Source organism: Medicago truncatula, chromosome 2 (genome assembly GCF_003473485.1).
Source record: "Medicago truncatula cultivar Jemalong A17 chromosome 2, MtrunA17r5.0-ANR, whole genome shotgun sequence".
Classification (NCBI taxonomy): Eukaryota; Viridiplantae; Streptophyta; class Magnoliopsida; order Fabales; family Fabaceae; genus Medicago; species Medicago truncatula.
The window spans coordinates 3,498,614-3,524,350 of NC_053043.1; the positions used below are offsets into that span (position 1 = coordinate 3,498,614).

The following is a 25,737-nucleotide window of genomic DNA, read 5'->3' on the forward strand; positions in this document are numbered from 1 at the left end:
GAATGCTTCTGCAACTATCATGTTGGTATATTTATTTTATATGCTATAAAGTGAGCATATGTAGACAATCTATCAATCACCTCCAGTGTATACCCGAATCAGTTAGGAAAGTTGGTAATAAAATTCATTGCTATATCCTCCCTTCCCTTCAAAGGATTATTATTTTTTATTTTTTTGCAGAATCCCTTCAAAGGAATTGATAGTGGCTACAACAATCCAGTAGGTAAAGTATGGATGATAGTCTTGACTGCTGACATGTTGCATAATGGTGGACAAATTTTTGGATATATTTCTTCATTGATGGGCACTAAAATTGAGATCTTATTTCAGCCAAAGTTCTAGTGATGCATTTGTGTCCCCCTATAGGAGAACTATGGTTTTCTTAGCACCTTCTATTTCGTAGATTTGTTGTTAGGCACTACTAGTAGATTAGTCCAACACATTAGTCTCCTTTGACAGAATGATTTAGACAATTTCCAATGTGAATAACACGAAGTTTTTGTTATAATACTCTTATATCCTTAAGAAAAATGAACAAGGGTAGGAGGAAATCACACACAGAAGCAAACATAGCTTTATATTTGTTCCATCGGATGGTTCGTTCAAATTATGAGAGAAATGCTCACATTCATTTGAAAAGTATCAAGTAACTCTAATCTCCTGCTCACTAAGTAAGTAATCAACTAAGCTCTGGTCTCCCGCTCACTAAGTCTTTATAACTGTAAAACATAAAACAATGTGAGATGAGATTACTAGCCTGTTTTGTTGGCAACAAACGCACGTTCACCACACTCCCCACTGTGATTTCTAAGAAGTTACAAAATCAAGCTTCTACGTTGCCGTGATTTTTCACCCTAATTTTCACAAAGTTGACGTTGAACCAAATATACGCTACATCTCAGTGGATCTCAAAGGACGGAACATATGAGTGAAATAACAACCCAGAACTATCTACACTTATCTTTAATTCCTCATCTAGTCTTAGTATAACTATGTATCTAAGTTACTAGGCGACCCAATCACTTAAACCTAAGCTATCGTTTCTTCCTATATAGGATAAGATAGTATAGGGTAATTCATCTAGCAAGAAAAGATCCTATTGATTAAGTATACAAATGAATATATGATATTATACAATCTTTACTAATCAAAAACATATTCAAAAAATATAATTTACATAGTTTAATCCATTGATCCCATATATTGAGCAATTATACTAATTCCTCAAGCACAACATCAATTTATAGCAAGATAAACCCACAATAGATTTATAAGGCGCAAGAAAGGTAAAAATACATGATTGGAAGAGAACTTGAGCGCCAAATTGAGTTATTTGCAAACACTTTATCGTTCATTTTTCCTGAGACTCATTAGAGCAACTAAATATAAAAGCATACTTAACTTGTAAAAGATAAATAAAATTGGGTAGATTTTAACACTATCCTCCGCATCCTGCCTATCAAGTAAATCTATATCACTTCTTCCCTATACAATTTAGTCGATATTTGAGTCGGATACCAAGTTCCAAAAGAACAACAGCTATACAACTCGGACCCATCTTCCACCACACATGGGACAGCTGTAGGCCCAGCGGCTGACCCACCAACTCTCCCGCTCATTTTGATGGGGAATGTTGGCGGAACCTAGGGAAGTAAAAGCAGAAGTCTGCCTCATACATCTTATGCACTGCACCACACAGAAGTAAAAAGAAGAATCAGAAAATAGAATAATATATGAAGTGTCTTTTTACTAATTTTCAAGCATCGTTGAAAGTATAACATTTTGTATATGTACAAAACTTCTTTTCATACCTTGTACCAGACCCCTTCAAGGCCAGTCTTCCATGATGTAGTAATGACATCTCTTCGAGATCCCATTATTCCAAGATAAGCTCCCAAACCGAGTGAAGTGTTCAACCCGAAAGCTGCATCTCGCTCAATCATCCTGCGCTTCTTTGGCCGCAAGCCATTGGTTCCATAATCGATATCGTTACTTTCCAATGACCTGGAATCAAGTGGATTTGACCTAAAGGGTTTTGGTGTATCATTTGAATCAGTACAAGGTCTGACAAACATATTAAGTTGATGCCACTCTTCTGCTGGAGGGTGGAGTTGTAGCTCGCGTAGTAGAAGACCAGTGTCATCTGCATCTCCAAGACGAGGCATGTTCTGCATAGCAATTTTTATTTAGTTTAGGGGCAGGCATTGCTCTTAGGAAGAAACATAATTTAATTCAACCAATAGAAACAAAACAAACAAAATCGCATATTTTATCAAGAGATCAATATTCAAAGTTCAAACATATCAATTGCTCCTGTATGATCTAAAACAGTGTACTTTATTATTAAATGAGAAACAACATGCTATAAAAGGCATCATTATTAAAGAAAGACTACTGAACCCCTTCATATCCTATTTCATTAACTTCCATCAATCTTACATCACATTTTCAAATCATGAATTGAATGGCATCATAAACTTGCGGCAGTGATGCATCATGTTTGTGAAATGCAACTAATAACTAGTTCCGTTTGTCTACCAGACACACTAACTTTAAAATGAGAACACAGAAGTTACCTGCATATATGGGCCAAGGGATGCTTCCACAACCTCTGGCAGCACAGTGTAGCTCCCCTCAATATAATGTAGCTGAACCTGAATGTTGCTACTCCCCACCTGAGAAACCGGCAAGGGGTGTTGCAGCCCGGAAGTTCGGCGACAGAGATCCAAAAGTACTTGAAAAATAACCTTGACCTGAATTATTAGTGCTTTCAGACCGCGAGTAAAACTAAAAGTTCAATCATTTTAAGCAAAAGTACTTGGGAAAGTTGTAGCAAAGTTATACCTCTTCCACACTATACCCTTGGCCTGCATTTCCATTACCAAGTCTTACAGGCCCTGGAGACGGTTCTTCACCTCCTTTTGATCCAGGCACAATCTGTCTATCCCGACCTGTCTGACCGTCATTTGACCTAACCAAACTTGTCTCAGCAGTTCTCCGCAAACCACTCTTATAGCGGGCAAGTTGTGACCGTTTAAAGAAAAAGCAGAAGAACAAAAGTTGGCATAACCTATGAAGGAAATGACAGTCCCCAATAAGTCGAACTGCAGGTGTTCCAGGAAAAGTTCCTGTATTAATGCTTATGAGCATTAAGGATGAAGGACCACTGATGGAGGGATTAAGAGTTAGGTTGGGCACTCCACCAGATGTGCTTCCGCTGGCTACAGTGACAGCTTGATTTGCCAATGTACGAAAAATCTTAGCATAATGCCGCAACCGAGTGATCAAATGTGATGCCAGATCAATAACTGAATCAACATAGGCCTACATAATATATTGAAACAGTTATGAGATGTATATACAGTTAAATGTTAAACAGAATCATAGCAACACCAACTCATTGAAAGAAAGGAGGCAATCAGAGGGTTACAAATACAAACACATTTAATAGGTTGGTAGATATATTTATCTATATGGTGTATTATATTTGCAAAAAAATAAATTATTTTACCAGTGTGGATATAAATAGAAGTATGTATGGAAAAAACTATAAACTCCCCATCAAACAAAAAACTATAATTCCAATTTACAATTGTAAACAAACAAACCTGAATACATGGAGTTAGTTCAGGTTCAACAGCCATTTCTTCCATGTCAAAGTTGGATAGTATCTCCTCGGATGCCTGCCATGGATCAGGCAATAAAGCTGAAGGATTTATTAAGGCGGACTCAATTCCCTTCCCGAGCATATCTAGCAACACCCTAGCTTGCATATCAAGAACCGTTGCCCTGACCTCTTGAGCATTTGATCCTACAAGTAGCCTGCACTTTATCATGTCTAGACCCTGCAATCATACAAAACATAGTTGTTTTGAGCGCTGAAAGCAGCATAAAAAAGCCATTTCCATATGCATTAAAACATTACACTAAGCCAAAAAGCTAAAATGTAAAGTTAATGTCAGACAATTTAACAAGAGATGTACCATATGAAAGCCACAAAAAAAGATTGGTCAAACTAAGGGAGACTAAACTGCTACTAACATGCATTTGCTACAAGATCCATAATTTACTTGTCTTATGAGACTAAACTGATACTAACAAACATTTGCTACAAGATCCATAATCCAACTAATATTATATCCATGAAACACTCCATCAACACCACATAGAGTCATACAAAATAACGGAAAATTAATAATTGGAGTTAACGACAAAGAAGATAATTGAGCAAGCTAATGCTGATAGTTTACAGAAACATACAAGACAGTACTGTTGTCTGTGCTGAGCAGTAGGAAGGGAATGAAAATCCGCATCTAAGACTGCAATAACACCGTTGACTGAAACTGAAACCAAAAAAAGAATCTCATTAACATAATATTATTTAGATGAGAGAGAATGATTAAAATAAATTATTTAGATGAGAGAGAATGAGTTGTTAAGAGAGAGATAGACACAAAGTTACCTACCTATGACACCAATGGCACCAAAGAACTATGGCACCCAAGTGCTACCCATAATAGAGTGCATATATGAAATAAAGTAAATTGTAATGTCCTTTTTTTCTGGCATAAATTTCAAGTAAAACCCAAAAAAAAAAAAAATATAGCAGCAGGACTAAATAGTTTGCATCTCTAGTTTCCCAAACACAAACTTCTATAAAAAACAAAAATAGTACAAAAAGACTTAATAATTTGCACATTCTTACCAATACCCTCTTCAGCAGCTCTCTGTGTACAACCCACAACATCCCACCAATCAACTCCAACCAAAAGGCTAAACCAGAACCTGTTTTTCCTAACTTATGTTAGCAGAGAAATAAACCATTGACAATAAAAAACACATAAATCACAACTTCCAGAAAGGTTATGAACATGCCACGTCCTAAGCATGTAAGCAATCACCTTTCAGAAATTGCATGTTCCCAAGTTGATGAGGTTGCTTTCTCTTGACCAATTGGAAAAGGTGGAGGAAGAACTCGGATTATTTTCAGCATGGCCTCACCCTTGCTTGTGTCATGCCAAACAGAAGCTGAACAGCAGCTTGTTGCAGAAAAAGCAGGAACAGAAATTGATGATCCAACATTAATCTCATAGTTGGTTACAGGTTCAAAATTCGAACCAGAAAATATGCGTACCCGGCCTTGAAAAAAAGCAACGGCAATTTCACCACCTTGAGCTGAGAAAACAACTCGTGCGAGGGTCCCAAGATATTTTGGAAGATCAAAAGGATTGAAATGGATCCCTTTTGACTTATCGTCTGTTGCTGGTATACTAATGTCCACTTTGGACTCCCAAACCGTACGCATAGGAGGATTTCCATCCATACTTCCAAATATTGGATTGAGGACAACAGGCTGGAAAGATGATTCCCATCGTTGGACTCTCCACCCTGTGATTGACAGGCTCTCATCTGGATCATGAGGGGACATGTACTTCCCTGCAAAGATGAGTTGCAACTTTTAGTATCTATTTTCTGGATAAATGATCAGTGCGCGTGAAACTTCAGGCATAAAAGATTATGTAAGTCATGACAGTATTAATAATGAAGGCCGTGACAGCATTAATAATGAAGGCAACAGTAATAGTAGGCAAGAATCAAGGAGAAAATGCATATTAAAGGAATATATCATATTGCCAGTGAAAAAACACAGGTTTAGACATAAATGTTTAAAAAACTTGAACAGTTTAACACAATATGGGTAAAATAAGGCTTCACAGATCTTAGTGCCATTCAATTGTAATTAGTTTATAAATATGGTTAGGATAATAATGAATGTAAATAATAATGTACAAAGAATATATTGAAATTGAGGATTCAAGTTAGAATTATGTACATACCCTCAACTACAACAGCAGCTATCACAGAACCACCACGCGTTGGATCAAAGGCTACCCCTGCTACACCACAACACTGGGTAGAGGGTGCAGCTTCAGAACTCACATATGCTGAAAAATTTGAAACTGTTGAGCAGTGAAGTGGTATAGATTGATCTTGCCAACTGAACAAAAAGGCAGGTAAAGGGGCAAAACCAATCCAGTTGGGTGGGCTAAGAGGTGCTGAAGTTGTAATACTTGTCTTGGGAGAAAATTCCAGACCATTTCCCTGTCCAGGCAAAACCACCCATACTATAACGGTAGCTGGACTAAAAGCTAGCACACCGGCCACGTGTAACATACCACTGTCTGTGATGATAGCATCAGCAGCTATAATCCCACTTGGCCCACATTCTATTAGCCCTTTACTAGTGCAAAACCATTTGGGCGGTGTTGCATTCTGAGTAGGAGGCCTTTGGGACCAATGAAGTTGAACCTTTCCTGATTGTGATACAGAACAGACACAGAGAAACTTGGGCCATCTAGCTGAAATCAAAACAACTATAAGTGTCAAACACACAAGCATCTTACAATTTAATTAGAAAAGGAAAAACACAAAAAACAATCAGATATTAAAGACAAAGAGTGGATAACATAATTCTAATTTAAAGTTCAGTCATAAATGTCGCAACCAGCATCATGATATGAGATTTGAATAATATGGCATCAGCCAGTCACTAAGACAGCTGAATAATATGGCATCAGCCTTCATCTCAAATATAAAAAGAGAAATCATACACGTACATCCCTATGCTTTTACAGCTTAATAAATTTGCCAAAATTGGAATAAAAACCATATAAAGACAGAACAGTAAATGCAAAAAGGATAGACCTGAAGTTTCAGGTTGTTGTGAAATAAACTTTTCCACAAATGTTGACTTCGAATCGGTCGGAGCGCTTGCTTTTGATGAAAGCCACCTATACTGTATTTCAAAAAAGTAACTCGGATTAAAAGACAGATCACATTGAACGTTACAATATCTATATATATGTGCTCCCATGTTTATTAACTATTAGAGTTCAAATTGCAAGTCAATACATCAATGCCCTGACATCATGGTCGAAACCTACAAAAACCTTTTTTTTTGTTATCTTTCTATTTTTTTCCCTAGAAAACCTATCTCTCTAAACTTTTAGAGAATTTTATTTATCGATAGAAAACTTTTTTTGAGAGATCTGTTTAAGTTTTTTTATCAGATAATTGTTTGTGTTTCTTCCCTATGCAGACAAATAAAAATGCACACACAAAATAGTGTTTTTAAGAAATCATCGAAGACAATGTATAGGAAATTTAAACATAGCACACAAGAAAAATTAACAGCATACCGGAGAAGCCCCTGATAGCCACTTTGTAACAACTGCGGTTTCTTGACGCCACTCATGCTCACGCTGCCAGCAGTTGGTGTCAATTACAAGATTAGGTGGCCCCTGAATGGGTAAGAAATAGGCAACAAACAGGAAAAACACTAAGTCAATGACATTAGCCTCCATCAAGGCTAATACATAACTAAAACTTCCATTAAGGTATTTGAAAATCCATATCAGTTTGAATGAAGCTATCACATATAGCTAAATCTCCCAGTACAGGACTTTTTTATATATAAAAAAGATAAAAAGTAAAAATTCAATTAGGATTATATGGATTTTAAGCCTTTGATCTAAGTTTTAACAACAAATTCTATTACAGGCAGACATCAACTTGGCAATTAAATCTATGGCCTTAGGGAAACCTATAATAGAATACTTAACACGTAACAATCACTTACTCGAGATGGTTGAGTCCAAATAGTTACTCTTCCCTGGAAATTCGCTATCAATAATGCGCGGGGACAACAAATAGGAGACCATTGAATAGACTGGACAGAATCAAGAGAAGAATCTGGAGAAGGCATTTAGTGCAACCAATCAAATTTCCAAATATATAATGCATTTTCCTATATAATGAAGCAATTCAAGCAAGAAAGAACATCAAGTATTAATTCCATAAGACGAACAGTCCATCAAGGAAATCAACAGAAATATTTCCATATATGAGCGTACTCAACTCTTGTTAGAGGATCTCAATTTCCTCAGCTGTCTAGATTGTATCATTTATATTCAATTCAGCTTATTTCTTATTTTATCAATATTATATAAATAAGGTGTTATGATTATTATCATGATTTAACTTATATAGTCATCATGAAGATCCTGGACATTACTGTTGAAATCAATTATACTGCCCCTCTGGTTGTGAAACAGCAATTTCATAAAGATTTGATTACAACTTGAAAAGGGGTCAATCTAACATCTAATGCTTATTAGCTATATCCTCCAAAGGTTCAATTCAATATATGAGTGCCAAAAATTCTTAAATTAGAAGATTCCTTTTCTGCTTTTAACTTGAAGCTTTACACTCAAATTAATATTCCTAAATCCATATCTAGCTTATGTAGGATCACATTGTTTAACAGCCTTTGATTTATCATAACCTTTATAATGATAATGAAAATGAAATAGACAAATTTCTAACTTCACTATTGTTTAGCCAATTTTAACACTGCTGTCATGTGAAGAATAATATCAAACAAAACCAACCAACACAGTAATATTGAAATAGCCATGACATCAAAGTACCTGCTACAACATTGAATGCCGCGATTTCAGTTGGCCTCTCTGGGATCACAATGTGTATAGGGATCCAAAACCATGGATTTACAGATGATCTATAAAAAAAGGAAACACAATCAAACATTACAAAATTGCCAACATAAAACAAACATACACAATAACATATGATTTTTGGACATTTTTAAACTAACTTTTTTTGTTTTCAATGAACATTGTTAATTCAAATTTCCTGGCAGTCTGTCTAACAAATGAATACACACACGCGCGCGCGCGCGCGCGCACACACACACACATCAAGTGAGAGGTGTGAATCAATCTAAGAAATGGGAGGATATAATATTAACCATAGATCAAAATAAACGATCAAGATTAAAATTTTCGATTAAAAGGAACACAATCATTGTTCACGCATGTAATAGAGAAAGTTTTAGAAATTAATCAATTGAATCTTCTTGAACTCGTCCATAAATTCTTTAATGCAATGTAACCTCCAAAATATCCCAATCTAGTCAATTATTTTCTCTTAAATCTTTCATCAACTATCCATTATACAAACTATTATATTTTACGCCTAACTCAACCTAAAAATTGGCTTGTAAGACAAGAATTGCTTGAATCTTAAAAAAATACCGAAGCTATATATCTCTAATCAACTTTGGAACTCAACACACCCTCTTGTGCTTAGGATTGGACATCTAAAGCATGTACATTTTGATCATGAACAAACGCAGGTAGAGGTGGAATGCTTATCTAGGATAAGCTTTGATACCATCATAGAATTTCGGTCAAGTCTTCCTCAGCCTCACAAAATCGGCTTGTAAAGTTAGGTCAAATCACTAACCAATATGAGTCTCTCAATGACAAAAACTATCATATTTTTAACAAAACATTTAGCAATATCCAGAGATTTTGTGAAAATTGAAAACATTTACCATCATAGAATTTTGATCAGAGTCTTACTCAATCTCAAAAAACCTACTTGTAAAAATAGCATACGCGGTCGTCTCTCAACAAAAAAAAAAAATCATATTTGTAATAAAACATATAGCACATATCCAGAGATTTTAAGAAAACATGAGCACTGAGTGGATAAAACACACACACAAACCTTGGAATTCCGTTGACACATGTTTCAGTAGCACAAGCAATAACATTCAGTTTTGCACACCAAGCAACAGCACTGAAAGAAAAGAAAAAAAACAAACATTGAAAGTGTAGCAGCATTATGATAAGCATTGAAAGAAAACAGTGGGAAAAAAAAAATATGTATACCTGAAATTGCTACGCATGCTTTCATGAACAGTTATCTTGTGGAGTGAAGTTGAAGGTGATTGTTCGAGGCTAATGTCGAAAACAGTGCCTGCTTCAACTTCTTCTTCTTCCATCATTGGATCGTTCACTGTGGCTGCTGCTTCTGCTTCTGCTTCACTCTCTTTCATTGGATTCATAGTTCTCTGAAGTGGTAGAACGAACCAAAACTCGAAACTGAATAAAGGTGGCAAGTCAAGAAAATGTGTAGTTAAATAGAGATTAGTAGACTCCAATATACTTTGGGTTTTTAATTTGTGTTTAGGGTTTTTCCCCTCAAAAAACAAAGTTTGGGGTTTGTTATTATAATTTTTTTTTACTAATTGATTAAAGTTAAATAAATTTGGTAAAAGAAAATATAAGTTTAACCAAATAAATTAATTAGATGAAAAAAAAATCACATTAGGCGAAAATCATGAAGTAAATATGCTAATATTAAATATACACTAATATGTGACTTTTTTTTTAAACATTGTAGACTTTTTTTTCTTCTGATATATTGAATATTGTATGCTCTATATATTGTATTGAAAGTTTTATCCATTTTTTTTATACTAAACGGTGAAACTTTGTCCACAGTATTAAACAACCAATGTTGTAACAAAAAAAAAAAATGATGATATTGTTAATCTCTATTTTTGATTTAAAATAAAAGAAAGTCATATTTTGACCAAAAACAAAAAAATAATAATGTTACATTAATATTGTCAAATAAGATAATAAATTAGCTTAAGATAATAAAAACCTACCTATTAATAATCAAAATTAAAATTTAAATATTTAAAATATGAGCCTAGAATGCATAATATATGCAAGGTCTGAGATTCGAACCCTGAACACCACAAAAAAAAAAACTTTTAAAATATGAAATAAATTATATTAAAGGGATATGATCATTATTTCATTATTTTCTTCAAAAGTTTTCTTTGACAACTTGATAGATCAGCTAATGATAAGATAATTCATGTAATTAAAATATTTTTTCAACACTTTTTGAAAAAAACTCAATTTTCACAAAGCTCAAAAATGAATTTTTTTTATTAGATCTATAATATCAACAACCTGATCTATCATTTTCGTAAATAAATTAGTAATAAAAAATCCAAAATTAACCCTCTGAGACACACATATAGAACTTCAACAAACATAGTGAAAAAGAAGAAGGTATTTTTCTAAAATATCTTCGTTAGAGAGGGACCCTAGAAGTGTCGATCTAACCCCCTAGCAAGCTTGATCTAAGAGTATAGGAAGATATTTGAAGAAATGGAAGATATTTTTTTTTTGTGAAGATGTGGTAAAGAGTTATATTTAGAATTTTAACACTTTTAAAAAAATGTCAAATTATTTACAAAGCTCAAAAAACAAAATTTTCTTTTGGATCTATAAACTCAATGACCTGATCTATCATTTTCGTAAAGCAATGAAGAAGAAAAAATAAAAAATTAAGCCTCTTAGACACACATATATATATATATATATATATATATATATATATATAATGGTGATTCAACAGACATAGAGAAAAAGAATAAGGGATATTTCAAAATACCTTCGATAGATAGGATCTTAGAAGTGTAGTTCTACCCCAAGCAAGCTTGACCTAAGAGTCAAGCGAGGTGGTGTGCTGATGGTGGCCGCAACAAGGGAAGGTGAGGGGAGATATTTCTTTTGTGAAAATGTGAGTGGTAAATAGTTGTTTAAATTCCTTCAAAAAAAAAAAATTTGTTTATATACTAAGGGGAAAGGATTGAAATATTAAAATAATGAAATCAAATACCATTTTAATTTAATATATTATTATTTAATAATTAAAATATTATATTAATTTAATATATTACTAAACATATATTTTATTTTAATAAATAGATATTTATTAAAATATTTTACAAAATAGTATATTATTTTAATAAATAGATATTTAAATATTTTATTTTAATAATTTGAAGCTTTTATAAAATTTTCTTTAATATTTTTCATCACATCTTTAAATTTAATATTTTGGTGATTAAAGTATTTTCCATCAAATTTTTAATTAAAATATTATTTTCCATCACATCTTCAATTTAATATATTATTTTAATAATTAAAATATTTATAAAGTAATAATTATTAAGGAAAATAAATTATTATTTTTATATATTATTTAATATATTATTTTAATAATTAAATTTGTTCACCTAGGTGTTGCCACATCCTCAAAATTGACTCCAAAATGGGATGGAGGATCAAAACTCCGGAAAAAACCAAAAAACTTATTTTTTGTTGGGTTTGCTAACATGTGCATTTCTGCACATGTTAAAGCAACTGAAAGTAGTAACTTTTTATTGAAAAATAACAATAAATTTATTAAAAAGTGCATTTAAACAATGTTAATTTTGCACGCGATAGAAAAACTCTTTTTTTAAATAGGGAGATCAAAACTTTTTTTTTTTAAATATGGAAAACAAAATTGCAATTAAACCTAAAATTTTGGTGACAAACATACTCCGTTAAAGTTTAGACATCATATGAATTTTCACATGTTTCCCCTTAAAACAACTTCGAAATTTTTCTCATTAGATAAACAATTAACACATCACAAGACATACAAACATATGATCAAACATTCGTTAATGCTTAGCACGAATCACAAAATCATGTTTATGTCATATAGATGAAATAAATAACATAAAATAGAAACATACATCGTTGAATTAGCTATTTCAAATCCACGGGTCTTACAATAGTCATTACTCGTGAAACAACGAGAAAAAAAATGTCTCTGATGAAATTTAAAAGATTGTTTGTGATTACTCGTGGTTAATTTGATATGTTAAATGATTGTTTGTGATATCTGGTTTAGAGAGTTGTAATGACACATGGTTTAGAACAATTATAATGACACATATGGGTTAGACATGTGTTTTAATGACTATCTGAATTTGTTTATGGTTTCTCCAGTTTATGATTTTGTTCCTGTAATTGAGAGCTCTAAGTGCATCACTGTGATGAAAGCATTTTTTGTTATCTTCATAGTAGATTATTTTTTTGTTTATTAGTTGTTTTCATAGTAGATTTTTTTTTATTCATAGCTATATTTGATATTAACTTTGTCCTAGCTATAAGGCAATAAGGTCAGTTCATTATGCTTCATTTTTGCTGCTAAGTGATATGCCACATGCTACTACTGTGTGTACTACTAGGTGCTTAGTTTGTGTTTTCTACCATACCTTTTTGCGATACATGAGGGAAAGAGTGCGGGAGGGGATTGTGTGCAACGTGTGACGAAAAATAGGATACATACAAATGATAATTGGAAAGTGACGTTGACTCCAAATATGCATTTTCCATTATGGCACAAAGAAGCCGAGACAGTTACGCGACCGATTTCAGTCGTGTTCACTATTGTTTGTCCATTAGTATCTCCAGACAAGTTTTTTATGCCTTTTCATATAATATGCATAGTTCAGCTTTTTGCTACTTTGATATTTGTCTATGTACTTGGTTTGGATACTAAACACAAGATGATACTTGACTATTAGAAAGATGTAAACAACTATAGAAGTATTTTATTTATATAGGCAGAATATGGATCCTTTTTCAGTCATTTTTTGTTGCGGCATTTATATAGGTTTAAATACATAAGTTTTATTTTTCTGTTACCAAGCATTCCCGGTCTTGAAATATTGGTTTAAGGAGAATTTTCTACATGGTAATGAAGTCTTCCTCTACAGACGAGGTTACAAATTCTGATGCAACTAATTTTTTAAATAAAGGAACACATCTTTTTCTTTGTAATTGCTTTAATATTGATATATGATGTGGTCTTTAATAATGGAGTCCATGCTGCAGAATTTCATTATGGCAAGGAGTACACAAGAAGTTGCCGAGGGATTGCTTAAATTAAAGGGTTGGTTAGTTTGTCTTCACTTATTCTCATTAACAAATCTGCAAAAAAAAATTCTTTTCTTAAGAAAACTCAATATAAAATTATTTTTTATTGTTATATGCTTCTTGCTGTTTTTTTTATTGATAAACATGTGATATTACCTTTGCCTTTCTCAGCTTAATAGGTCTGATCGATGTTGATTACGAGTCTGATCTGTTGCTTCGAACTAACCTTTTGAAACTATGCACTTACCTCATGGAATTCGATACAACCAATGTAAGTCATATTGCCTTATTGTGAAACATCGAAACTTTCTTTTTGATTGGTTATTGATCTCCATTTTTCTGATGAAAATTATACATATTGCCTTATTATGTGGCTTTTTATGGGTCCTGGCTTTGTTTTTTGGAGTTTTTCCTGGCATTAGTGGTGTGCAGCAGCTGCTGGTGTGTCTGGCATCAGCTGGTATGGCGGGAGTGCTGCAATTTTGCGGTTTTGGAAGTTTTTAGAGAGGTCTGTTATGCCTTAGTAACCGTTGGTTTGCCTGAGTTTTGTTTATGTTCCACTTCTCAGTTGGAGTTAGGAATCTTAGGGGTTTTTTTATTGAGTTTTCCTTTTGGTGTTGAGGTGTCTACTGTTATATGGCGCCTTATTGCACTCCTTTTCCTCCTTTGTGGGACAATGTACAAAGAAGTGTTCCAGAATGTTCGATAGCCTATTTTATTATTCCATGTTTGTTGTTGTCACAATTGTTTGCTTCATCTGTATTTTGCTTTAATTTGTTTTATTTTCTTTTCGAACATTTCACGTCATTGGTTTCTCATGTCTATTCATTCGCATGTATTATTCCTCCATTGCAAATGAAATGTGTCCATTACTGTCCCGTGCGATAGCACGGGTCGACTGTCTAGTGTTGCATAATGGTGGACAAATTTTTGGATATATTTCTTCATTGATGGCCACTAAAATTGAGATCTTATTTCAGCCAAAGTTGTAGTGATGCATATGGTTTTCTTAGCACAATCTTTTTCGTAGATTTGTTGTTAGGCACTACTAGTATATTAGTCCAATACATTAGTCTCCTTTGACAGAATGATTCAGACAATTTCCAATATGAATAACACGAAGTTTTAGTTTTGCCTAATCAATTTCATAATGTCTACTTTGCTTCCATTATGCTCCATTGTTATATTAATTTAAATTAAAACAACACAAAAGAAATTGTGTAGATTCTAACACTACCCTCCACTCCTGCCTATCAAGTAAATCTACATTTTTTCTTCCCTGTACAATTCCAGTCAGCATTTTATCTACATGGTGACAGTTTTTGTAATAAAACCAGCTATACAATTTAGTCGATTTTTGAGTCAGATACCAAGTTTTCCAAAAGAAAAGAAGCTATACAACTCGGACCCATCTTCCACCACACATGGGACAGTTGGTTGCCCAGCGGCTGACCCACCAGCTCTCCCGCTCATTTTGATTTGGAATGTTGGCGGAAGCTGGGGAAGTAAAAGCAGAAGTCTGCCTCATACATCTTATGCACTGCACCACAAAGAAAAAATAGAATAATATATCCACATAGAGGCACACAAAAAAAAAAGGAGAGGCGTCTTTTTACTAATTTCCAAGCATCATCAAAAGAATAACATTTTGTATGTACAAGACTTCTTTTCATACCTTGTACCAGACCCCTTCAAGGCCAGTCTTCCATGATGTAGTAATGACATCTCTACGAGATCCCATTATATCAAGTGAAGTGTTCAACGCGAAAGCTGCATCTCGCTCAATCATCCTGTGCTTCCTTGGCCACAAGCCATTGGTTCCATAATCAATATTGTTACTTTCCAATGACCTGGAATCAAGTGGATTTGACCTAACAGGTCTTGGTGAATCATCTGGATCAGTACAAGGTCCGCCAAACATATTAAGTCGATGCCACACTTCGGCTGGAGGGAGGAGTTCTAGCTTGCGTAGTAGAAGACGAGTGTCATCTACACCTCTAGGACGAGGTATGTTCTGCATAGCCATTTTTATATAGTTTAGGGGCACTCATTGCTCTTAGGGAAGTTAGTCACTCAGTCCAAGGAAAGAAACAAATCTTAATTCTCCCAAATGTAACAAAACAAAACATGTATTTTATCAAGTGTTCAATATTCAAACATATCAACTGCTCCTATGATCTCAATATTCAAACATATCAACTGCTCCTATGATCTAAAACAGTGTGCTTTATCATTAAATGAGAAACAATATGCTATAAAAGGCATCGTTATTAAAGAAAGACAACTGAACCCCTTCATATCCTATTTCATTAACTTCTATCACTCTTACTGTCTTACATCACATTTTCAAATCATGAATTGAATGGCATCATAAACTTGCGGCAGTAATAACTAGTTCCATATGTCTACCAGACACACTAATTTCAAAATGAGAACTCAGAAAGTTACATGCACTTGTGTGGCAAGGGATGCTTCCAAAACCTCAGGAAGTACAGTGTAGTTCCCCTCAATATAATGCAGCCGAACCTGAATGTTGTTGCTCCCAACCTGAGAAACCGGCAAGGGGTGTTGCAGCCCAGAAGTTCGGCGACAGAGATCCATAAGTACTTGAAAAATAACCTTGACCTGCATTACTAGAGCTTTCAGACCTCAAATAAAACTAACAATTCAATCGTTGTAAGCAAAGGAAAAAATTTCCACGGTCCCCAAGCATTCATGTAAGAGAAAAATAACCAAAATAAGAACTTTTGGGCAAGTTGTAACAAAGTTATACCTCTTTAAAACTATACCCTTGGCCTGAATTTCCAGTACCAAGTCTTATATGCCCTAGAGACGGTTCTTCACCTCCTTTTGATCCATGCACAATCTGTCCAGCCCGACCTGTCTGACCGTCATCTGACCTAACCAAACTTGTCTCAGCAGTTCTCCGCAAACCATTCATATAGAGGACAAGTTGCGATCGTTTAAAGAAAAAGCAGAAGAACAAAAGTTGGCACAATCTTTGAAGGAAATGGCAATCCCCAATAAGTCGAACTGCAGGTGTTCCAGGAAAAGTTTCTGTATTAATGCTTATGGGCATTAAGGATGAAGGACCGCCGATGGGGGAAGTAGGAGTTAGGTTGGACACTCCATCAGAAGTGCTGCTAATCTTGGCAATAGCCTCTTGTACCCAAGCGTTCATCTGTGTGCTTCCACCGGAAATGGTCGTCCCATTTTCTCCTCCTGGACAATGTCATTTTTGCCTTTATTTGATATGTAAAATATAAAATAAAGATAATGCTGATAGTCGAGGCAACTAAAATATTCAAGGTAGAAAATTGATAATTTTCTGTCATGATAAAAAAGTAAAAGGCACAAGTCTTTGCATTTATGTAGATCAATAGTGTAAAGACTTTATAAGTATGAACATATGCACTTATACATTTTATAAATTAAAACCAAAAAAACTATACAAAAACAAAAATCAAAGCTTTTTTCTATTATATGGATCAAACTACACACAATCAAATAATTCTGTAATATGCTATTATGAATCATGTCTGCTGCTGACAGACCATTTACATCCAAATCCTTCTTAATGGTTTAATTCTGTAAACATATTTATTCGAAAAAATAAAAAATATATCATTGCAGAACTACCTTGACTTGTTTCAGGAGTTGTTGAATTTTGGGCAGGACTAGCAACCATATTTTGGTTGCTTACGTTCCCTGCAGTGGCAGCTTGACTTGCCAGTGTACGACAAAATTTAGCATAACACCGCAACCGTGTGAAAAAAGATAAAGCTAGATCAAGAACTGAATCAACATAGGCCTACGTAATATGAGTTGTATATACAGTTAAATGTTTAACAAAATCAAAGCAACACCAACTCACTGAAAGAAGGGAGGCAATCGAAGGGTTACATTACATATAGAAACACATTTAATAGGTTGGTAGATATATTTATCTATACGGTGTATTATACATGTAACAATATAAGTTATTTTACCAGTGCGAATATAAATACAAGTATGTATAGCAAAAATTGAACACTCCAAACCAAGCAGATAAAACCGTGTTAAGAAATGTTGTGGCAGAAAATTGTTTCAAAAACTCCCCATCAAACAAAATATGGAGCATGTCATTGAAATTTACAACTGTAACAAACAAACCTGAATACATGAATTTAATGCAGGTTCAACAGCCATTGATTGGTGCCATTCAATAAGACTTCACAGATCTTGGTGCCATTCAATTGGTATCAGTTATAAATATGGTTTAGATAATGACGAATGTAAATAATAATGTACAAAGAATATATTGAAATTGAAGGACGGGAAGATCAAGTCAGAATCATATGCATACCCTCAACTATCACAGCAGCTATCACAGAACCGTCACGAGTCGGATCGAAGGCTGCCCCTGCTACACCAGAACACCAGGTAGTGGGTGCTGGAGATTTAACTGCAGACTCAGGACTCACATATGCTGAAAATTTTGAAACTGGCGAGCAGTGAAGTGGTATAAAGGTGCAAAACCACTCCAGTTGGGTGCGCTAAGAGGTGGCACGCCATTATTGATACTTTTCTTGGGAGAAAATTGGAGACTATTTCCACGACCAGGCATAACCTCCCATACAATAATGGCAGCTGGATTAACAGCTGGCACACCGGCCACAAGCAAGGTACCGTTGTCTGTGATGATAGCATCACCGGTTATAATTCCACTTGGCCCGCATGCCAATAGCCCTTTACTAGTGCAAAACCATTTGTGCAGTGTTGCATTCTGAGTAGGAGGCCATTGGGACCAATGAAGTTGAACCGATCCTGATTGTAATACAGAACAGACACAGAAAATTGGGCCATCTAGCTGAAATCAAAACAACTATAATTGTCAGACACAAGCATCTTACAATTTAATATATAGATCTGCACTATTAATTAAAAAGGGAAAAAAACAAACATATAAATTGAGTTACTAAGCAAATAACACAACAATCAGACAAAAAGAGGATAACATAATTCTAATTTAAAATTCTGTCATAAACACCATGACCAGCATCATCAGCATACAAAATTTGTTCTAGTATCAGCCTAAGAAGGAAGTCATACTTGGATAAGAAGGGTCGTCATGACATGAGTTCTGATAAAATAAAGCTCTATTTTAGAAGTATTTGGGATTGATAATGTGGAATCAGCTAGCCACTAAGACAGTTGAGTATCATAATAGACAAATGAGTTAAAAGTGTAAAGAACATTAAGTTTGCTGCTTCATCTCAAATGATTCTTCATCATGGAGATATTTTAACAACAAAAATAAAATCACAAACGCAACATAGAAAATTGCCAAGGCCAAATGTGAAACAGAAAATACAAAGAGAGATCAGAAGGCCTGTGTCCCAACTAGTAAATTTAAAAAGAGAAAGTGTGCAACGGTCAAACTATAATCCCAATACAACCATACACATTCCATACACGTAAATCCCTATGCTTTGACAGCCTAGAAAATTTCCCAAAATGGAATAAAAACAATCAAGTTGGAGTATTTCTTCAAGGTAATCAAACTACCACCACAGTTAACAGCCTTACGTAAAATGGCAGTCAGAATCAAAATTGCAAAAAGAATAGACCTGAAGTTTGAGATTGTTGTGAAATAAACTTTTCCTCAAATATTGACTTCAAATTGGCAGGAGCGCTTGATTTTGACGAAAGCCACCTATACTGTTTTTCAAAAATGTAAGCCGGATTAAAAACAGATTACCCCTGATAGCCACTTTGTAACAATATCTATATATGTGTGCTCACAAAGACAATGTCTAGGAAATTTGAACATAGCACAGAAAAGAAGTTAAGCATACCCCTGATAGCCACTTTGTAACAACTGCGGTATCTTGCCGCCACTCATGCTCACGCAGCCAGCAGTTGGTGTCAATTACAAGATTAGCTGGGCCCTGAATGGGTAAAAAATTAGCAACAAACAGGAAAAGCACTAAGTCAATGACATTAACCTCCTTCAAAGCTAATACATAACTAAATCTTCCATTAAGGTATTTGAAAAATCTCTGGTACAGGTTTACACACACACACACATAAAACTTATTTAGGAAGCTATGGAGTTTATACCTTTGAGCTAAGATTTAGTAACAAACTCTGTTACAGACAGACACTTACTCAGCAATTAAATCTATGGCCATACGAAAACCTATAACAGAATACTTAACAATTACACTAAACAGCTATGCTTGAAATTTTAATAGTAGAAACACTTACATGAGATGGTTGAGTCCAAATAGTTACCCTCCCATGGAAGTTCGCTATCAATAAAGCACGGGGACAACAGACAGGCGACCATTGAATAAACTGGACGGAATCAAGAGGAGAATCTGGAGAAGGCATTAAGTGCAACTAATAAAATTTCCAAATATATAATTCATTAGCCTATTTAATGAAACAGTTCAGTTCAGAGACTAAAAGCTGAGGGGAAAATGCCAAGAAAGAACATCAAAATTTTAACTCCTTACGCGAACAGTCCATCAAGCAAATCAACGGAGATATTTCCATAAATGAGGGCAAGGAGAAATTAACAGATAATCTAATTGCAAATTCGACTCAGCTATTGTTATAGAGGATCTCAATTTCCTCGGTTTTCTAAATTGTATTATTTATATTCAATTCAGCTTATTTCTTATTTTACCAATAATATACAAATAAGATGTCATTTGTCAAATCATTCAATGTAGAACTATTATTATTATGATGTAACATATATACTCATCATGAAGATCCTAGACTTTACTGTTGAAATCAATTATATTACCCCTCCAGTTGCGAAAATTTCATAAAGATTTGATTAGAACTTGAAAAGGAGTCTATCTGACATCTGATGCTTATTGGCTATATCCTCCAAAGGTTCAATTCAAAATATGAGTGCCAAAAATTCTTAAAAATAGAAGATTCCTTCTCTGCTTTCAACTTCATGCTTTATACTCAAACATAATATTCCTAAATCCATATTTAGCTTATGTAGGATCGCATTGTTGAACTTTGAACTTGAACAACCTTCGATTTATCAGAACCTTTATAATGCCAAGTGAAGAATAATATCAAACAAAAGTACAAAACTAACCAACACAGTAATAGTGAAATAGCTGCGACATCAAAGTACCTGCTACGACGTTGAATACTGCATTTTCAGTTGGCCTCTCTGGGATCACAATGTGTATAGGGATCCAAAACGGTGGATTTACAGATGATCTATAGAAAAGGAAACACAATCAACATTACAAAATTGCCAACAAAAACAAACATACTTGATAACATATAATCTTTGGACATTTTTAAACTAACTTTTTTTGTACATTTAAAAGTTTTTGTTTTCCATGAACATTGTTCATTCAAATTTCCTGGTAGTCTGTCTAACAAATGAACACACACGTGCGCGCGCGCACACACACACACATCAAGTGAGAGGTGTGAGTCAATGTAAGAAATGGGAGGATATAATATTAACCGTAGATCAAAATAAACGATCAAGATTAAAATTTTCAATTTAAAAGGAACACAATCATTGTTCACGCATGTAATAGAGAAAGTTTTAGAAATTAATCAATCAAATCTTATTGAATTCATCCATAAATTCTTAAATGCAATGGAGCCCCAAAATTATCCCAATCTAGTCAATCATCTTGCTCTTAACTCTCGATTATACAAACTATTAGATTTTGCGCCTAACTCAACCTAAAAAGATTTGCTTGTAAGGCAAGAATTGCTTGAATCTTAAAGAAACTACCTATCTAGAGATTTTAAGAAAACACGAACAGTGAAAAGATAAAAAGAAAGACAAACCTTGGAATTCTTGCACATGTTTCAGTAGCACAAGCAATAGCATTCAGTTTTGCACACCAAGCAACAGCACTGAAAGAAAAGAAAAAAAACAAACATTGAAAGTGTAGCAGCATTATGATAAGCATCGAAAGAAAATATTGGCAAGATTGTATTGAAAATGAAATGAAGGAAAAAGAAAATATGTATACCTGAAATTGCGACGCATGCTTTCATGAAGATTCATCTTGTGGAGTAAAGTTGAAGGTGATTGTTTGAGTCTAATGTGGAAAACAGTGCCTGCTTCAACTTCTTCTATCATTGGATCATTCACTGTTACTGCTGCTTCACTCTCTTTCATTGGATTCATAGTTCTCTGAAAGTGAACCAAAACTCGAGAATATGAATGAATGAAGGTGACAACTCAAGCGAAAGTATAGTAACTCTAATATATTTCATTGAATTATATTAGAGTTACTATACTGGGTAATAGTACTTTTTTTTTTTTTTTTAATTTTAGGGTTGTAACAAAAAAAAAATTATATTCTGGGTAATTTTTTTTATATGATATAAATTATAGTGAGAATTGGAAATGAAAGAAAATTATTAAGTTTAATCGATAGGATGAAAGAATGTCAAAATAAATTTCGACATAAATTAATTCCAAGTCTACATCTATACTATATATATAAAGTAAAGTGCATCCTTAAATAAAATAAAATAAATAAAAAAAACTGAAAATACATGAGTTTAGGTTGGCTTATTTATTACCTATTTTTTTTAACTAAAACACTTTAAACACGTATTATAATCAAACCCGTGCAAGCCTAAAAATAACTCAAGTTCAGACTACAAATAAATATAGATTGATACAAACACTAGCACATAAAATAAACATTAATCCTAGTTCAATAAAATTAGATAAATTACACTCCCCTCCCCTCAAATATGCTTCAATTACATTCATCTTCCCTCTTATGTTAAAATATACACCCCCCTCCCCTCTTATTCAAAACATATTAAAAAAAAAAATCAATCCCCTCCCTTAAGAGAAGCATGAATTAGATTCCTCTCTCCTTTAATGTTAAAATCTACACTTCACTTCCTCAATAATTTTTTTTATTTCTAATAATCTAGCAAAAAAAATAATAATCTAACACATTGAAAAAAATAGTATTGCGGGCCTATTTTAAAATAACCAAAATTTGAATGCATATTTTTCGCTATTTTTCATTCACAATTTCATTAACATATAGTTTTAAACCCAGTTATAAAATATGAAACAACTCAAAATAAAATTAAAATATGTGAAAAATTACTCAAGACAATAAAATATGGTTATTTAAAAGTTAATTTTATACTCTAAATTCTAAAATTAATAGAAAAATATTTAAATTTAATTATCATTGATATTTAATTCATAAAGAAACGAATTTATTTTTCTTAACTGGTGGTTCAAAATTAGTATATATCATAAAAATACTTATTTATGTTAAAATAGATTAAAGTGTAGTGCGTATTTAATTATTAAGGGAGTGGGGGTTGTGATTCAAGCATCTTATAGGGGAAGGGGTATAAATTTTACTTTTCAAAGGAGGGGAGTGTATATTTTAACATAAGAGGGGAGGGGGGTGTAATTCAAACATCTTTGAGGGGAGGGTAGTGTAATTTACTCATAAAATTAAATACAGTCATCCACACAATATGTCGATGGCAATGTTTGAACCACCACTACTAACATTGTCGATTTAGATAACCGGATCATATGTAGCCTAAAAGGATCCATAGCTTTTATCCATTTCATCACCCAGGGCCGGCCCATAGGCCGTCGAGGATGGACTATGCCACTGGGCCTCGATTTTTTTGGGGCCCAAAACATTTTTTTTATATGTAAGGCACATGATTAATATTTATATTCATTTAATGCAAAAAACTTCAAACAATTCACAAAGCTTTAGTGGCCTGCCTACTAGTGATTAAGTGTGTGGATGTGGGTTCAACTCTTACTAGAGTGATTTTTATTAAGAATTTTAATTTTTTGTCTGTCCTTAAAAACTAAAACAGGGCCTGTAACTTTCAAAAACCAGGTCATATGTTGGAACCACTGCTATGACTACTAGTAGTGTCGATTTCAATAACCAGGTCATATGTTGTCAAAAAGGATTTGTAACTTTCATCACTATCACTGGTATGTACACCCAAAAGCAATTCACAATCTTCATTTGTATCATCATCTATTGTATTATCATATTCAACAATTTAAATTGTTGTATTTTCACATTTGTCTTTGTAGCACCAACGACTTTATTGTGTTTCAAACTATCATTAATCGCCTTTTGCCTCCTTCATCGCCTTTCTAACCTTGTTCTTTTATCGTCACGATTAGGACTTTTCAAATTCTGACTCATATCCTCTTTTGAAAGGGGAAAGAAAAACTCACGGGGTAGGTTGAGGTGAGTTCACATCACATAGGAGTGGAGTTTGCGCTGAAAGACCGTGAATGAATGGTGAAAGTGAACCAACCTGCTCATAAATGTGTTCTTGCTCTTCGTTGTTTTGCCTCATATTTGATCTTCAACGTCTATTTCCATCCCATCATGTACATCAGATTGTTCACACATTCAAAGCAGAAACACCACTCACATCCTTATCAGCTATTATTTGCTCCTTAGCATTGCACTTTTCAACTTCATGTAGAATAGTGGTTTTGCCATCAACTTTATCTATTGTTTCGATAACATCAACAACAATATTAAAGTTTGACATTGACTCAATATCATCAATATTCCCAATAGGCATATCGGGAAATATTGAATCAATTGTTTGCAACTTGTCAGAAAATAGTGAACCCGCGGCCCCAACAACATCCTCTAATGTGCAAGAGCGAGTACCAATTATTGATTGGTCCCTCACTTCCCTCTCTGAAACCATGCTATCCAACTTAACTGCCACATTCTCACTCCCAGCTTCTCCACTCAAATCCCCCACCCTTAAGAGAATCAACACAAGACACTTCATCATGAAGCTCACCCCCACATTCCACAGACCCATCTAGGGTTTCACCAACAATCGTGGTTGCACAAGTAGACAAAAAACCCACTTATATTAGTGAGTTAATGGCGATGGGGTTGTGGTAGTCGGAGTTGGCGACGGTTCTCTAAGTGGCAGAGGGAAATGGAGTCATTCTGGTTCAAGTGGGATCCGATCCAAGAAGAAAGGTTAGGTAGGGTGCTTTTGGCGCTACAACCTATTTGTTAAATTACTTTTGTTATTGAAAAAGATAAACATGGTTTTTTGGATTTGTTACAATTTGAAAGTCACAAATATTTGTACTTATACTTTTAATCAAAAATAATATTTTATATAAAATATTGTTCCCCCTAAAAAAAAAAAATACCGTTCACAATTTACACGCATTAGCTCAATAAAAAAAGCGGAAAGACGAATACGTGAGTGCCTGTCTTTTTGCTAATAAGAATAAAAGAAATTAATTATTAAAAAGTCTAATAAAACATTTCTTGGATCGGATCAAAGTAATATATATATACTGTCCCGCAAGAGTGGCAATCCATTAAGGATATTATATGGAGTCCTCTCTTAAATCGATTATGATGTATGAGTTTCTCCATATAACATGCACGCACACGCACACATGCATATACACGGACATACACAAACACACATTTGTAGTACCCTAATTTTGTCCAGGCAAGTCCAGGCAAATTTCAAAAAATACTAAAAAAGTGATAGTTTTAGTTTTTATCATGTTTTTCCATCATTGTTAATTTTTATCATAAAATATTGCCTAATTGCATACACAAAGTTCCGACATGTGTGCGTGTGTTTAGTATATATCAGATTTTTTTAATAAAAAATCTAATATATATTTTTAAGATTGTCTGGTGGTAGAGACGAGTTGTCATAGTAGTTGTTATGGGTTCAACTCCCAGCAGTCATGTAAAAATTTTAAATGAGAAAGAAACACCAAACAAAGAGAAGGTGGACCAAAATGAGAAGAAAAAAAAAAACGAGCCCTTCCAAAATAAAATTTTCTTTTATGATTTTTTTAAAAATGTCTTTAATGCGCTTGTTAGCATCATATTGAAAATATCCTAAAAAAAAACTAATTCGAGTAATATTTAATACTTTTGAAGATCATTTTTATTTATTTGATATATATATCTTTAATTTTATATATTTTTATAAAGACTAAGTAGGTTAATAAACTGCTCCTTTGTATGGGCGTCCATTTATAATTGTTATTTTTTTTTCA

At 33.8% G+C, this 25,737-nt stretch overlaps 1 protein-coding gene, 1 long non-coding RNA gene and 1 pseudogene across 2 annotated transcripts; 1 reads left to right on the plus strand and 2 right to left on the minus strand.

Moving 5' to 3' along the window:
- Positions 1 to 1,312: 1,312 nt before the first annotated feature.
- On the minus strand, positions 1,313 to 6,926 carry LOC11424919 (mediator of RNA polymerase II transcription subunit 16). The gene is made up of 10 exons (XM_003593484.4): positions 6,706 to 6,926; positions 5,838 to 6,359; positions 4,902 to 5,436; positions 4,706 to 4,785; positions 4,261 to 4,343; positions 3,609 to 3,845; positions 2,845 to 3,324; positions 2,577 to 2,753; positions 1,812 to 2,168; positions 1,313 to 1,686 (listed from the first exon to the last, which is right to left on the minus strand). Exons 1-10 carry the CDS (start codon positions 6,872 to 6,874, stop codon positions 1,540 to 1,542), a joined length of 2,787 nt encoding a protein of 928 aa, XP_003593532.3. The 5' UTR covers positions 6,875 to 6,926; the 3' UTR covers positions 1,313 to 1,539.
- A 5,667-nt stretch (positions 6,927 to 12,593) lies between these two features.
- LOC120578116 (uncharacterized) lies at positions 12,594 to 14,408 on the plus strand. Its single transcript, XR_005644048.1, has 2 exons — positions 12,594 to 13,680; positions 13,836 to 14,408. It is a non-coding gene; the product is annotated as an uncharacterized lncRNA (long non-coding RNA).
- A 425-nt stretch (positions 14,409 to 14,833) lies between these two features.
- On the minus strand, positions 14,834 to 21,899 carry LOC11430771 (mediator of RNA polymerase II transcription subunit 16-like; annotated as a pseudogene).
- Between the last annotated feature and the right edge of the window lie 3,838 nt (positions 21,900 to 25,737).